The 16,855-nt window shown below is 46.9% G+C and overlaps 1 protein-coding gene across 2 annotated transcripts in view; it reads left to right on the plus strand.

Annotated features, from left to right (window-relative positions):
- DIAPH3 (diaphanous related formin 3) overlaps positions 1–16,855 on the plus strand; it is a 326,528-nt gene that overhangs the window by 42,571 nt on the left and 267,102 nt on the right. For both annotated transcript variants that reach the window (XM_068158905.1, XM_068158906.1), the window contains 5 exons: positions 444–574; positions 8,038–8,112; positions 8,198–8,267; positions 8,642–8,778; positions 10,387–10,492. In XM_068158905.1, coding sequence (XP_068015006.1) covers positions 444–574; positions 8,038–8,112; positions 8,198–8,267; positions 8,642–8,778; positions 10,387–10,492 — 519 coding nt within the window. The remainder of the gene's footprint in view (positions 1–443; positions 575–8,037; positions 8,113–8,197; positions 8,268–8,641; positions 8,779–10,386; positions 10,493–16,855) is intronic.

The raw sequence follows: 16,855 nt of genomic DNA on the forward strand, positions 1-16,855 counted from the left end.
AGTGCACACTGAGAGCTCATGTTGAGCTTTTTGTCCACCAGCACCCCCAAGTCTCTCTCCTCAGAGCTGCTTTCCAGCCAGTCGCTGCCCAGCCTGGATTTGTGCCTGGGATTGCCTTGACCCAGATGCAGGACCCTGCACTTGGTTTTGTTGAACTTCATGAGGTTGGCTTGTGCCCACCTCTCCAGCTTGTCAAGGTCCCTCTGGATGGCCTCCCTTCCCTCCAGCATGTCTGCTGCACCACACAGCTTGGTGTCATCAGCAAACTCACTAACATTTAGTCAGCATTTAGCATACATAGTAGATAGATAGCACGTTTTGGACTAAATTATATTATTGTCCCCCTGTTTTTTCAAGGAGCAGAAAAGAAGGTTAGCCAAGAGCAATCTTTTTGAGTTCTGCATGTGCCAAATAAAAATATGAATGTGTTTTCTGTATTTCAGGGAAGTCTCAAGAACAGTAGGAAGATTTCACCTCAAGAGTTCATTCAGGAATTAAAATCTGGGTCAACAGATGAGAGGCTAGTCACCTGCTTGGAATCTCTCCGTGTGTCCTTGACTAGTAATCCTGTCAGGTAATGTTATTAACACATATTGCAAAGATTAATTATATTCTTATTTTTTAATGGATTAAAATTAATGATCTGTAGATGTGCATGTTTCAAGGTTTTCCAGTAAATAAAGGTGCATGCATTAGTCAATGTACTTTTTTTTTCTATTGTATTGATTATGTATCTTCTGTAGATCAATTTTTCAATGGAGATTGTTGATCTGTGCAAGGTAATACTAATAGGAGGTAAAACAAATGTAGTGCAGAGCAGTTCACTTTGGTTTTGAATTCCAAACAGGATTTTTATTTTTTCCATTGTAATTTTTGATATATTCTTTTAACTTTTGAATCTTTTCTTACTTTCTCAGAGTAATCAGCAATGGGAGGTAGGCATCTTGTTTCATAGAGTTTCATAGTATCAGTCAGGGTTGGAAGGGACCACAAGGATCATCTAGTTCCAACCCCCCTGCCATGGGCAGGGACACCCCACACTACATCAGGCTGGACAGAGCCTCATCCAGCCTGCTCTTAAACACCTCCAGGGACAGCGCCCCAACCATCTCCCTGGACAACCCATTCCAGGGCTTCACCACTCTCATAGTGAAGAACCTCCTCCTCACCTCCAGCCTGAATCTCCCCACCTCCAGCTTCATTCCATTCCCCCTAGTCCTATCCTACCTGATATTCTGAGAAGTCCCTCCCCAGCCTTCCTGTAGGCCCCCTTCAGATACTGGAAGGCCACAAATAGGTCACCTGGGAGCCTTCTCTTCTCCAGACTGAACAGCCCCAACTCCTTCAGTCTGTCCTCATAGGAGAGGTGCTCCAGCCCTCTGATCATCCTTGTGGCCCTTCCTTCTCTGGACACCTTCCAGCACCTCCATATCCCTCTTGTAATAGGGGCTCCAGAACTAGACACAGTACTGCAGGTGGGGTCTCACCAGGGCTGAGTAGAGGGGGAGGATCACCTCCCTTGACCTGCTGGCCACACTTCTCTTGATGTAGCCCAGGATCTGATTGGCTTTGCAGGCTGCAAGTGCACACTGAGAGCTCATGTTGAGCTTCTTGTCCACCAACACCCCCAAGTCTCTCTCCTCAGGGCTACTTTCCAGCCAGTCACTGCCCAGGCTGTATTTGTGCCTGGGATTGCCTCGACCCAGATGCAGGACCCTGCACTTGGTTTTGTTGAACCTCATGAGGCTGACTTCTGCCCGCCTCTCCAGGCTGTCAAGGTCCCTCTGGACGGCCTGCCTTCCCTCCAGCATGTCTGCTGCACCACACATCTTGATGTCATCAGCAAACTTGCTGAGGGTGCACTCAATGCCAATGTCCATGGCACCGACAAAGATGCAAGAACTGGTTTCATAGTTTCATAGTTTCATTCAGGGTTGGAAGGGACCACAAGGATCATCTAGTTCCAACCCCCCTGCCATGGGCAGGGACACCCCACACTAGATCAGGCTGGACAGAGCCTCATCCAGCCTGCTCTTAAACACCCCCAGGGACGGGGCCTCGACCACCCCCCTGGACAACCCATTCCAGGGTTTCACCACTCTCATGGTGAAGAACCTCCTCCTCACATCCAGCCTGAATCTCCCCACCTCCAGCTTCATTCCATTCCCCCTAGTCCTATCACTACCTGATATCCTGAGAAGTCCTTCCCCAGCCTTCCTGTAGGCCCCCTTCAGATACTGGAAGGCGACAATTAGGTCACCTCGGAGCCTTCTCTTCTGCAGACTGTACAGCCCCAACTCCTTCAGTCTGTCCTCATAGGAGAGGTGCTCCAGCCCTCTGATCATCCTCGTGGCCCTTCTCTGGACACGTTCCAGCACCTCCACATCCCTCTTGTAATAGGGGCTCCAGAACTGGACACAGTATTCCAGGTGGGGTCTCACCAGGGCTGAGTAGAGGGGGAGGATCACCTCCCTTGACCTGCTAGCCACACTTCTCCTGATGCAGCCCAGGATCTGATTGGCTTTGCGGGCTGCAAGTGCACACTGAGAGCTCATGTTGAGCTTTTTGTCCACCAGCACCCCCAAGTCTCTCTCCTCAGGGCTATCCTCCAGCCAGTCACTGCCCAGCCTGTATTTGTGCCTGGGATTGCCTCGACCCAGATGCAGGACCCTGCACTTGCTCTTATTGAACTTCATGAGGTTGGCCTGTGCCCACCTCTCCAGCCTGTCAAGGTCCCTCTGGATGGCCTCCCTTCCCTCCAGCGTGTCTGCTGCACCACACAGCTTGGTGTCATCAGCAAACTTGCTGAGGGTGCACTCAATGCCACTGTCCATGTCCCCCACAAAGATGTTGAATAAGACAGGTCCCAGGACTGATCCCTGAGGGACTCCACTTGTCACTGGCCTCCACTGGGACATGGAGCCATTGACAGCCACTCTTTGGGTGCGGCCATCAAGCCAGTTCCTTATCCATCTAGTGGTCCACCAATCAAACCCATGTGTCACCAGTTTGGAGACCAGGATGTGGTGTGGAACAGTGTCAAAGGCTTTGCTCAGGTCCAGGTAAACGACATCAGTTGCTTGCCCCTCATCTATTAATTTTGTCACCTGCTCATAGAAGGCCACCAGGTTGGTCAGGCAGGATTTGCCCTTGGCAAAGCCATGCTGACTGTTCCCAATCACCTCTTCACTATTCTTTTGAGCGAGTAGTGACTCCAGGAGGATCTGTTCCATGATCTTTCCAGGCACAGAGGTGAGACTGACTGGCCTGTAGTTCCCTGGTTCCTCCTTCTTGCCCTTTTTGAAGATGGGGGCAATGTTTCCCCTTTTCCAGTCTGTGGGGACTTCACCAGACTGCCAGGACTTTTGAAATATAATAGAGAGGGGTTTAGCAACCTCATCTGCCAGTTCTCTCAGTACCCGTGGGTGTAACCCGTCGGGTCCCATGGACTTGAACACTTTCAGGTTCTTCAGATGATCACGAACCTGATCTGCACTTACAATGGGCAGTTCTTCCTCCCCGTCCCTGGCTTTGACTTCCATAACATCAGGAGTGTGGCTAGAGGCCCTTGCAGTGAAGACTGAGGTAAAGAAGTTATTAAGTACCTCAGCCTTTTCCTCATCACAGGTGACCATGTCACCATTTTCCTTTCTGAGGGGGCCCACACCTTCCCTAGTCTTCTTCTTCCCATTAATATACCTGTAAAAGTTCTTAGTATTCCCTTTAATCTCCCTGGCTAGATTCAACTCAAACTCTGCTTTGGCTTTCCTAACCAGGACTCTTGCTGCTCGGGCAGCTTCCTTGTATTCCCCCTGTTCTACCTGTCCTTCCCTCCACTTCCTGTAGAGTTTCCTTTTAAGTAATAGTGTGTCCAGTAGCTCCTTGCCCATCCAGGCAGGCCTCCTAGCATTCTTACCTGCTTTTCTCTTTGTTGGTACACAGAGCTCCTGGACACAGAGGAGGTGGTCCTTGAATACTGACCAGCTGTCCTGGGTCCCTCTTCCCTCCAGGGCTTTGTCCCACGACACTTTGGCTAGCAGATCCCTGAAGCGATCAAAATCTGCATGCCTAAAGTCTAGGGTCATGAGCTTGGAATACTTCCTCCTGATTGCCCTGAGGATGTTAAATTCAACTGCTTCATGGTCACTGCAGCCAAGGCCGTCTATGAGCCTCACATTGCTTACCAGCCCTTCCCTGTTGGTGAGAACAAGGTCCAGCATAGCACCATTTCTTGTTGGTTCCTCCACCATTTGGAGGAGGAAGTTGTCTTCTATGCAGTCCAGGAACATCCTGGATTGCTGGTGCCTTGCTGTGTTGTCCCTCCAGCAGATGTCCGGGTGGTTGAAATCACCCATGAGGACCAGGGCTTGTGACCTGGAAGCTGCTTCTATTTGCCTATGGAGGGCCTCATCTGCTTGGATCTGCTGGTCAGGTGGCCTGTAGGAGACCCCCACAGTAATATCTTCTTCCCCTGTCCTGCCTTTAATTTTGACCCATACACTCTCAACTAGCTTATCATCCCTCCCCAGTTGGAGCTCCAATGATTCCAACTGGCTATTGACATAGAGGGCAACACCTCCTCCTCTCCTTCCCTGCCTATCCTTCCTAAAGAGTTTATATCCATCTATGCCTACATCCCAGTCATGGGATTCATCCCACCAAGTTTCAGTAACAGCCACTATGTCGTGGCATCCCAGCAGCACAGTGGCCCTTAACTCATCCTGTTTATTGCCCAAGCTGCGCGCATTCGCATAGAAGCACTTCAGCTGGGCTGGCCCTGTCCTCCTCTTGTGCCAAATCCCCTCGGTTTCCACAGAATGTCCTGGTGGATCATTCGTGGCTTGCCTCAGGGTAGCAAGTTGAGAGCCCTTACCAGCTCTCCTTCTCTCTACTGCTGGTGAGCTGCCCCTCTGTTTGTCACCAGCCAGCAGGAGACTATTAACCCCATCCCCCTTCAAATCTAGTTTAAAGCCCTATCAATGAGCCCTGACAATTCCTGCCCCAGGATTCTTATCCCACTCTGGGACAAGTGTGTCCCATGAGTTGTTTTCAGCTCAGGTGCCTTGAAAACCAGTCCGTGATTGTGGAACCCAAAGCCCTGTCGATGGCACCAGCCCCTGAGCCATGAATTGATCTGTCGGCCCTTCCTCAGTGTGTCCTCATCCATTGCTGACGTTAGAGGGATGGCAGAGAACACGACTTGAGCCCCTGATCCCTTTAGCATTTGCCCTAAGGTTCTGAAGTCTTTCTTAATAGATTGTGAGCCTCTCATTGTTACATCGTCACTGCCCACCTGAAAGACCAGCAGTGGGTAGTAGTCCGAAGAACTCACGAGGTTGGGAATTCTATCTACAACATCTTTTACTTGGGCACCAGGGAGGCAGCTGACCGCTCTATGAAATGGGTCTGGTCTGCATATTGGGCCCTCTGTTCCCCTCAGTAGGGAGTCTCCTATGACGATGACCCTGCGAGGTTTCTTTTCTGGGTAAGTTTTGATGGCTGGCCTGAGGCAACCTGTCATTGGTGCAGCTTCTGACCTTCTTGGGTCCTCGACCTTACCAATGACCTGTTCCTCCTGCAGAGCCTCATACCTGTTCTGTAACTGCACTGGAGGCAGCGTGCTGCTCACAGGAGCAGACTTCCTTTGTTTGCATTTCTTCCGTCGGGCAGAGACCTGTTCCCATTGGCCCTGCTCATGGGGGTTACTACAGGGAGGTTGAGAGGCTTGCTGCTGGGAAGGTATCAAACTCCCTGTTCCCCTAAGTGTTACCCCCTGTTCTGGTTTAGAAGAGATTACCCCCTGTTCTGGTTTAGAAGAGATTACATTATGGGAATCGTCAATTTTCTGCTCGCCATCTCTTCTATCTCTTAGCCTTTCTACCTCTTCTTTTAGTTTGACCACCATGCTCATCAGATCACTGACCTGCTCACACCTGAAACAGGAGCTGCTCCCTCCAGCCTCCATGTCGAGTGCCAGATTCCAGCACTCACTGCAGCCACCTGCCTGAACATCTGCATGCTTGTGTGTGGTCTCTGTTTGGGTGCCCACTGTCCTTCTGCTAGCCTTTGCTCTAGTGGTGACCATCTTGCAGTAACCACCCTCTCCACACGGCTTTTTTTTTTTTTTTTTTTTTTTTTTTTTCCCTGTCGGTGAGAAGCCGAGCTGCGCTTCTGAAGCTGCCTCTCTCCTCAGCCACGCGCTGGGGTCTGTTTGGTTTGCGCGCGGTCTCCGCGGCAACCCCTCCCCCAGCTACGTCACTGCCCTCCGGCAGGTAGGCAATCCGAGCCCGCTGCCCCTCCTCCTCTCTTTGGAAAGCCCCAAGCCACCAGCCCCTTACCGCCTGAAAAGCAAGGGAATTAAAGCCAAAAGCCAAACTCCCAGAGCTGCGCTTCTGAAGCTGCCTCTCTCCTCAGCCACGCGCTGGGGTCTGTTTGGTTTGCGCGCGGTCTCCGCGGCAACCCCTCCCCCAGCTACGTCACTGCCCTCCGGCAGGTAGGCAATCTGAGCCCGCTGCCCCTCCTCCTCTCTTTGGAAAGCCCCAAGCCACCAGCCCCTTACCGCCTGAAAAGCAAGGGAATTAAAGCCAAAAGCCAAACTCCCAGAGCTGCGCTTCTGAAGCTGCCTCTCTCCTCAGCCACGCGCTGGGGTCTGTTTGGTTTGCGCGCGGTCTCCGCGGCAACCCCTCCCCCAGCTACGTCACTGCCCTCCGGCAGGTAGGCAATCCGAGCCCGCTGCCCCTCCTCCTCTCTTTGGAAAGCCCCAAGCCACCAGCCCCTTACCGCCTGAAAAGCAAGGGAATTAAAGCCAAAAGCCAAACTCCCAGAGCTGCGCTTCTGAAGCTGCCTCTCTCCTCAGCCACGCGCTGGGGTCTGTTTGGTTTGCGCGCGGTCTCCGCGGCAACCCCTCCCCCAGCTACGTCACTGCCCTCCGGCAGGTAGGCAATCTGAGCCCGCTGCCCCTCCTCCTCTCTTTGGAAAGCCCCAAGCCACCAGCCCCTTACCGCCTGAAAAGCAAGGGAATTAAAGCCAAAAGCCAAACTCCCAGAGCTGCGCTTCTGAAGCTGCCTCTCTCCTCAGCCACGCGCTGGGGTCTGTTTGGTTTGCGCGCGGTCTCCGCGGCAACCCCTCCCCCAGCTACGTCACTGCCCTCCGGCAGGTAGGCAATCCGAGCCCGCTGCCCCTCCTCCTCTCTTTGGAAAGCCCCAAGCCACCAGCCCCTTACCGCCTGAAAAGCAAGGGAATTAAAGCCAAAAGCCAAACTCCCAGAGCTGCGCTTCTGAAGCTGCCTCTCTCCTCAGCCACGCGCTGGGGTCTGTTTGGTTTGCGCGCGGTCTCCGCGGCAACCCCTCCCCCAGCTACGTCACTGCCCTCCGGCAGGTAGGCAATCTGAGCCCGCTGCCCCTCCTCCTCTCTTTGGAAAGCCCCAAGCCACCAGCCCCTTACCGCCTGAAAAGCAAGGGAATTAAAGCCAAAAGCCAAACTCCCAGAGCTGCGCTTCTGAAGCTGCCTCTCTCCTCAGCCACGCGCTGGGGTCAGGTTCTCCAACATCACTTTTAATTAGTCATTTTGAGTTGAGAGAGAAATATCTCAATCAAATAATACTGAGTGTATTGAACATATTGAAACCTTATGTGTAGGATTTTGAACATATTGAAACCTTATGTGTAGGATTTATTTTCCATCAGTATAAAAAGAAAGCCTCAAAAGGAAAATGTATCCATTGATCTTGAGGTAAATAATTAAGATGTTTTTAACGTCACAGTTACCTGCACTATCATAAGTGGTTCAGTGGTCTAGCTGTACATAGTATTGCAGATAACTGGTTATCTACAACTCTTTCCTCTCTTTGCAATTGGATTAAGATAGTATTTTTAATTGAAAATAGGGACACTTGATAGCTTGGTGCTTTGTCAGACTGACAAAAAGCTGGATGTTTGCTCCAGATAGTGTCAGTGATCTTTGTTCTTCTGTGGAAGCAGAGGAAAGGGCAGTCTTTGAAATACCAATTTTTTAAATGACTTTTTTCTTTCTCCCTAGCTGGGTTGAAAACTTTGGCCGAGAAGGTCTGGGGCTGCTGTTGGATGTTTTGGAAAGACTGGTGGAGACAAAAAAGTAAGGGTGATTTCATGTAAAATTGCCAGCTTTCTTAACATGGAAACAGCATTTAATTACACTCCTGCTTTTTTTATTCATTAAGCCAGGAGAAAGTTGTGAAGAGGAGTCAGCATAAGGTTATACAGTGTTTGAGAGCCTTCATGAATAACAAGGTATGGGATTTCATTTGATCTGGAAGAAATCTTAATTTCTCTAGTCCAATCAGACCATGTGATCAGTGAGCATAAGGCTGTGCAGTTTGGGGAAGTGGTCTATTGATCAGCTGTAGTTAGAATTTCTTTCTACCGGCACTTCCTTTCTGCAGAAATAGATAAAACTGTAAACTTTTGATGCTGCTGTATGCCCTTAGTACAGAATAAGTGATTTGGTTTGGACTTTTCTCTCATTAATTGGTTTGATTACTTGGTGGACTTAAATGTCTTGAGAAATATTTTGTGGAGGGAGCTGTTGCTGTCTTTCCCTAGGCATTTGATACAGTCATTTAGATCCTTCCAACTCTCCTTACAATTGTTCTTCTGTTGTTTAGTATGGATTGGTAAGAATTATGGGAGAAGAGAGGAGTCTTTTGTTGCTGATTAAAGCAATTGATCCCAAGCAAACCAACATGATGACGGATATAGTTAAACTCCTTTCTGCAATGTGCATTGTTGGGGAGGAAAACATGTAAGTACCATATGTAGCCAGAAACAGTAAGATCATTTTATGATACCCAAAATGATTGTTATAACTGAATGAAACTAAAATTTTCAACTTACTACAGATACTACTTTCAAGTCCCTCTTGTCAACTTTGAAAGTACCTTTGTCTGTAATTTTTACTATTATTTATAAGAGCTTTCTTTTTGACATGTGGTTATACTGGTGGGATAGAATAGAATAGAATAGAATAGAATAGAATAGAATAGAATAGAATAGAATAGAATAGAATAGAATAGACCAGGTTGGAAGAGACCTTCAAGATCATCGCGTCCAACCTATCATCCAACGCCACCTAATCAACTAACCCATGCAACCAAGTTCCCTATCAAGTCTCCTCCTGAACACCTCCAGGGATGGTGACTTCACCACCTCCCCACGCAGCACATTCCAGTGGGCAGTCACTCTCTCTGTGTAAAACTTCCTCCTGACCTTCAGCCTGAACCTCCCCTGGCACAGCCTGAGACTGTGTCCTCTTGTTCTGGTGCTGGCTGCCTGGGAGAAGAGACCAACCTCTGCCTGTTTACAACTTCCCTTCAGGTAGTTGTAGAGGGCAATAAGGTCACCCCTGAGTCTCCTCTTCTTCAGGCTAAGCAGCCCCAGCTCCCTCAGCCTCTCCTCATAGGGCTTGCGTTCCAAGCCCCTCACCAACTTTGTTGCCCTTCTCTGGACTCGTTCCAGCAAGTCAACATCCTTCCTAAACTGAGGGGCCCAGAACTGGACACAGGACTCGAGGTGTGGCCTAACCAGTGCAGTGTAGAGGGGCAGAATGACCTCCCTGCTCCTGCTGGCCACACTGTTCTTAATGCAGGCCAGGATGCCATTGGCCCTCCTGGCCTCCTGGGCACACTGCAGGCTCATGTTCATCCTACCATCAACCAGCACCCCCAGGTCCCTCTCTGCCTGGCCGCTCTTCAGCCACTCTGACCCCAGCCTGTAGCACTGCATGGGGTTGTTGTGGCCAATGTGCAGCACCCGGCACTTGGATGTGTTAAATATCATGCTGTTGGACTCTGCCCATCTGTCCAGCCTGTTGAGGTCCCTCTGCAGAGCCTCTCTACCGTCCAGCAGATCAACTCCTGCCCCCAGCTTGGTGTCATCAGCAAATTTACTGATGATGAACTCAATGCCCTCATCCAGATCATCAGTAGAGATGTTAAATAGGATCGGGCCCAGCACTGATCCCTGGGGGACTCCACTACTGACTGGCCGCCAGCTGGATGTGGCACCATTCACCACCACTTTCTGGGCTCGACCATCCAGCCAGTTCCTAACCCAGCTCAGAGTGCTGCTGTCCAAGCCATGGGCTGACAGCTTGGCCAGGAGTTTGCTGTGGGGGATGGTGAATAATTAGGTAGTCATTCTTTTGCTTAAAATGTTAAGGTATTTTAAACACTGTACTCCAGTAACTCATTCTTTGGCTACAAAAGTCTCCAAAAGAAACAAGTACTGCTTCAACCTCCTTAAACTGTACGCAAGAAACTGAGGCAAGCGAATTCTTTGGCAAGATGACTCTTCAGAAAACAAATAAAGAGCAAGACATGTCTCCTGAATGACATATTTCTTTTTCTTGCAGTCTTGAAAAAATTTTGGAGGCAATAACAGCAGCAGCAGAGGAAAGGAACGTTGATAGGTTCTCTCCTATTGTAGAAGGTCTTCAGGATAACTCAGTTCAGCTGCAAGTAAGCATTTTGGGTTTTTTTCAAACTTCTTAAGTGAAAACAAATATACTTCTTCTTCTGTATTGAACAAGTCATTACAGAAAAAAGGAGGAGCAGCACTGTTTCAAATGAGGGTCAAATTTTGGAATGTTTATTATACTTTGTTATCTTTCAAACTGTGTCATGGGAAGACTTGCTGTTGGGAAACACAGGGATGTTGCAGGCTAATTAGTTGATTTCTATTCACCCAAATCTTATAGTCTTTGGGAGCTGAATTTAAACTGCCTGTTCAATTTTCAAATAAAGTGTGAGTCACATTCAAATGCAAAAATGTTATCTCACTTCTGCTAATACTGAAACTTAAAGATTAATAATAATAAAAAAGCAGATCTGTCCCTCATGCCTACTTTATGATTTGATAATTGCACCCAGAGAGTCTGAGGAAAGACATATTTCACCTTATTTTCAATGTTGATCTTGCTTCAGTTGGATATAGACTTTGCTGCAGAAAGACACAAGGTATTACAGTGCATTTGAATCACTGTAAGAAATCATTGATTTAAGACTGTAAATAGTAGCTCTCATTGATTTTCATGTAATTCATTTAAACTGAATGCTGCTCATAATTGTAGTTCTTTGTGAATATTACAAAAATGGTAATAGATGAATCTGACAGAAATAATTGTTACTGCAGTGTCCCTTTTTGTATTGAGTAGTCCATGTCTGACAGTGAAATTTGCTGTTTGTTTCATCTGCCACACAGAAAAGCGAACTGTAAGGAAAGGTTTGAAATTGGAGACTCATTAGGAGTTGAATTATGCTAGTATCAAAGAGGTTCTCTTTTGAAAAACTGTCTCCTGTTGCAGTGGGAAGCAGACAATCAATATGATTGGTAATCAGGCTTCAACTTTATTGTTCAAAACCACAGCTTATATAGTATATTCAGCAGCTAAATATGCATGCATGTCATTATTCTATTAGCTATTAGTCCAGGGTTACATCATATTATCCAACCTACTTGTGATTAGGCCTACGTGCAACTCCACAACCTCCTTTCTCACTAGGTCTTTGTTTCACACATATACTTTGTTTCACATACTACTACCTTGTAAGTAACTATTTCACATGGTGCTATCTTATGAGAAACTGCAAGCACAGTCACAGGGCTGTGGTGACCTTGCTCCATCAGCATACCAGCTAAGCTGTGAGATGTAAACAGCAAGATGGAGTCTGGCCTATACACTCTGATTAAACAGTTGTTCCATAGAGCCATGTCTCTGCAATTCAAGCCATTCCTCAACAGTCTCCTTTCTCATTCTATCTTATAATGATTTGGGTTGGAACAGACTTATAAAGATCATCTAGTTCCAACCCCTCTATGGGTGCATCTTTCATAGTGACCCTGAATACTTCTAGGGATGAAGGATCCACACCTTCTCAAGATATGTTTGGCTCTCTGGCCTACAAGTGCACATGACTGGCATGTATCTAATTTTTTGTCTATGAATATCCCCAAGTCCATCTCTGGAGGGATGCTCTTGGTCCATTCTTCACCCAGCCTGCACTGATACTGGTGATGCACCAGCCTAGAAGCACGATGTTGCACTTGCCCTTGTTGAATTTCATGAGGTTCACATGGGCCCACTTTTCCAGCTTGTTAGGATTCCTTGGGATAGCAGATCACCTCCTAACCTTTACTGGTGCAGTTTTATTATTCCTTCCCAGGTGCAGGACTCTGCACTTATCCTTGTTGAACCTCATTAGGTTCCTCTCTGCCCAGCTCTTCACTCTGTCCTGATAACATTCACATGTCATCAAACAGTCACAGTATCACAGTATAACTTAGGTTGGAAAGGACCTCGAGGATCATTGAGTCCAACCTATCAACACAGACCCCATGACTAGACCATGGCACCAAGTGCCACGTCCAATCTCCTCTCGAACGCCTTCAGGGACGGTGACTCAACCGCCTCCCTGGGCAGCCCATTCCAATGACGAATGACTCGCTCGGTGAAGAACTTCCTCCTCACCTCGAGTCTAAACCTCCCCTGGCGCAGCTTGAGACTGTGTCCCCTTGTTCTGGTTGCCTGGGAGAAGAGACCAACCCCTTCCCGGCCACAACCAACCCTCAGGTAGTTGTAGAGGGCAAACAACACTTGTCATAAAAGAGAAGAGGCTTGCTCCAACCTCTCTTCAGGTAGTTGTAGAGAGTGATGAGGTCTCCCCTCAGCCTCCTCTTCTCCAGACTGAAAAATCCCAGCTCCCTCAGGTGCTCCATGTTAGTCATATGCTCCAGGTTCTTCATGAGACTCATTGCCCTTCTCTGGACATGCCCCAGCACCTCAACATCCCTCCTATTGTGAGGGGCCCAGAACTGAACACAGTACTCGCGGTGTGACCTCACCAGCGCTGAGTACAGGGAAACTTTGTTCTGGCCACAGTATTTCTAATGCAAGCCAGGATTCTCTTGGGTGTCTGGGCACACTGCTGGCTTGTATTCAGTCAACTATCAACCAATACCCCCAGGTGCCTCTCCAAGTTGCAGCTTTGCAACCACACATCCCCAAGTCTGTATCTTTCCATGGGGTTGTTGTAATCCAAGTGCAGGACCTGTCACTTGGCTTTGTTGAACTTCATACACTTAGTCAGGTCATATGATAACTGAGTGAAAGGTTATTGTTTAAGTTCTGGGTTTTTTAAAAACCATCTTTAGTATTGTAAGTATTTATCCCAACATGGATTTGTTACACTAAGTTGAAGTTTTGAATAAAAAAACAATTCAAAGAATGTATGGGTTATCTTAGTTCCTTTGTCTCAACACTGAACATTTTTAAATGCCTGTAAGGCATATAATACTCCATTACCACTGATGGTAGTCAGTCATAGAATCATAGAATGATATGGGTTGGCAAGGACCTTTACAGGTTATCTAGTCCAATCCCACTGCAGTGAGCAGGGACATTGTCCACTAGAGCACATTGCTCAGAACCTTGTTGAGCTTGACCTTGAATCTCTCCAGGGGTGGGGCTCCAGCTCCCATCTTCGGCAACGTGTTCCAGTGTTCCACCACCCTCATGGTAAAGAGCTTGTTCCTAACATCCAATCTAAATCCACTCTTCTCTGATTTAAACCCATTTCCCCATGTGGTATCACTACAGGATTCTGTAAATGATCCCTCTCTACTCTTCTTGTAGGCCCCCTTCAGGTACTGGAGGGCTGCTATTAGGTCTCCCCTAAGCCTTCTCTTCTCCATGCTGAACCACCCCAGCTCCCTCAGCCAGTCCTCATGAGAGAGGTGCTCCAGCCTTCTGATCATTTTGGTGGCTCTCCTCTGGACCACTCTGTTGGGTCTATGTCCTTCCTGTTTTGAGGGCTCCAGAGCTGGACACTTAGAGGAGCTTAGGAACTTGAGACAGTCAAGATCAGGGTCTGGCAGATTCTTTCCAGCAATGAGTTTTATTGTCTGGAAATGTTGTCTGGGATATTTCGTTTGTTCTTCTATTTAATTTGTTGTTTGGTTTTGAAAAGTGTATCAAGTTGATACTGGCTTTGCATGGAAGATGTTTGTAGCTTAGTGCAGAAAGACCAGTCTTTTTTTTTCATTTTCCCTTCCTCTCAGGTTTCTGTATTTTGCTGATGTATTGATTGAAAGTTTTAGTAATTACCTTTCAGAGTCAAAAAGGAGTCCTTTTAGTGGCAAGGCTGAAGTGGTAAAGAGAACTGTAGAGTAATACTTTTTTTCCTTGAGCAGTGGTTGGAGCCTCTGCATAAGACTCAGCCTACAGTTAAGATTAGTGAGGAGAGAGAGAAAAAACTTTAACCTCCAGGTTCAGTGGAACTGGAAAGGCACTGTAGAAGGCTGGTATAGACTATAACAACATATTTCTTCATTATTATAACACAGTACTTCTTTGACTACTTTTCACTAGAGTATAGATATTCAGACACCTGAAATTTGTGGCATTTTTGCTTTGTTAGGCTTCCAAATATGATCATGAAGTTTAAGGAGCTGCAATATATTTGCATGTGTGTAGATTTAATAAGGGAAAAAAAGCTTCCTATGACTTGCTTTTCTATACAGTTCTAAAAGCACATGAAATCTACCCTGAAAGCAGGGCAGTTACCTGCTGCTTCAAATCTCCATTTATGTGTGTGGTGGGTACCTAAATGGGTGTTTTGCTCTTCTCCTGCCTTTTAAGAATTAAAATAAAAAAATGTATGGGCCTGTCTATAGATAAAGATTAAACTGAAGGTGAACAGGTAGTAGCTTTTTTGATCGACATTTGAGAATCAGTTTCAGAAATTATTGTCCCTTGTAAATAGTTGTTGCTAAGCAGCCCCTATAAGAAATAGGTCGACACCAGTATATTTGGAATGGAATGGAATGGAATGGAATGGAATGGAATGGAATGGAATGGAATGGAATGGAATGGAATAGAATAGCATAGAATAGACCAGGTTGGAAGAGACCTTCAAGATCACTGCGTCCAACCTACCATCCAACACCACCTAATCAACTAACCCATGGCACCAAGCTCCCTATCAAGTCTCCTCCTAAACACATCCAATGATGGTGACTCCACCACCTCCCCGGGCAGCCCATTCCAATGGGCAATCACTTTCTCTGTGTAGAATCTCTTCCTAACATCCAGTCTGAACCTCCCCTGGCACAGCTTGAGACTGTGTCCTCTTGTTCTGGTAGTGGTTGCCTGGGAGAAGAGACCACCCTCTGCCTGTCTACAACCTCCCTTCAGGTAGTTGTAGAGAGCAATAGGGTCACCCCTGAGTCTCCTCTTCTCCAGGCTAAGCAACCCCAGCTCCCTCAGCCTCTCCTCATAGGACTTGTGTTCCAAACCCCTCACCAGCTTCATTTCCCTTCTCTGGACATGCTCCAGCAAGTCAACATCCTTCCTAAACTGAGGGGCCCAGAACTGGACATAGTACTCAAGGTGTGGCCTAACCACTGCAGTGTACAGGGGCAGAATGACCTCCCTGCTCCTGCTGGCCACACAGTTCCTGATGCAGGCCAGGATGCCATTGGCCTTCTTGGCTGCCTGGGCACACTGGAGGCTCATGTTCAGCCTACCATCGACGAATACTTCCAGGTCTCTTTCTGCCTGGCTGCTCTCCAGCTACTCTGACCCCAGCCTGTAGCACTGCATGGGGTTGTTGTGGCCAATGTGCAGAACCCGGCACTTGGATGTGTTAAATCTCATGCGGTTGGACTCTGCCCATCTGTCCAGCCTGTCGAGGTCCCTCTGCAGAGCTCTCCCACCCTCTAACAGATCAACACTTGCTCCCAGCTTGGTGTCATCAGCAAATTTACTGATGATGGTCTCATGGCAGTCTACACAATTGAAATACAGGAGGAAAATGTCACAATCTCTGACCACTCAGAGCTTTCTTGTAAACGTGAGCACTTTCATACCCACTGTTCACAGCGATGCTCAGCTCCATCAGTGGGACACCACTGATGACATAACTGAATCAGTGCAGAAAACCTTCAGCCTAGTTATTAACTGTGCACTAAGAACTTTCATTTTTCTAGGACTACTCTTTAGATATTAAAAAAGTACTTTACTACTTAAGCTGTCTCATAATTTTGCTATATCTCCATTTGGCACTTTCTTATCCTCTGATACAGAAGAGAAAAGCATTGTTAAAACTGAGGATTTTAATGTTACAGCTAATATACTTTAGATAAATATATTAATTTGACTTTACTGAGAGTATAACCCAAGATTCCTGCAAAAAGATAACATTTTGCTCTTTGATTTGCTGTATCTTATATAGACATGGAAACTTCTAATGAAAACTCTTGTCTCTTTTTTCTTTTGAGATAAACTTACACTGGAGAATGTTCTTTCCACTAAAAGGCTTTATTTTTTTCTTTTTCAGACTTCACAAATGTTTGCCAGATTTCCTTTTTTAGAACAGAAAAATCAGGGTTCATCATGTGAATCAGTTGCAATCTTTTATAACAATGACATTGACCTTGTGGTTAATTTGACAGTGTCTTAATGAGATAAAAGTTTGCAGTTGTCAGTTACTTGGCATATTTGCCTTGATTATCTACTTGATATATGTGGGCTTGCTTTGTGGCAGCTCAATTTGACACTAACAACTGACCTTTTCTATTTTGAATTGACTAACATTTCTGCTACTTGAAGGCTGAATATATAAAAGGCCTCACTAGGATGATTTTTGTTGTTGTTTTTTGTGGGTGTTTTTGTGTGTGTGTGTGAAAGCTCTATGTATCTATTTTATGCAGTTGCTGGGTGCAGATGATATTTGCCCCTTTGTATTTTCATTCAATCCAAAATTATGGAAATCATACTTAAGTATTTTTTGGTTGATGACAAGGTTGGTGATATTAGTTTGAGG

This window comes from Melanerpes formicivorus, unplaced genomic scaffold (genome assembly GCF_026170545.1).
Source record: "Melanerpes formicivorus ecotype bairdi unplaced genomic scaffold, bMelFor1.0.p_v2 SCAF_44, whole genome shotgun sequence".
NCBI classification, from domain to species: domain Eukaryota; kingdom Metazoa; phylum Chordata; class Aves; order Piciformes; family Picidae; genus Melanerpes; species Melanerpes formicivorus.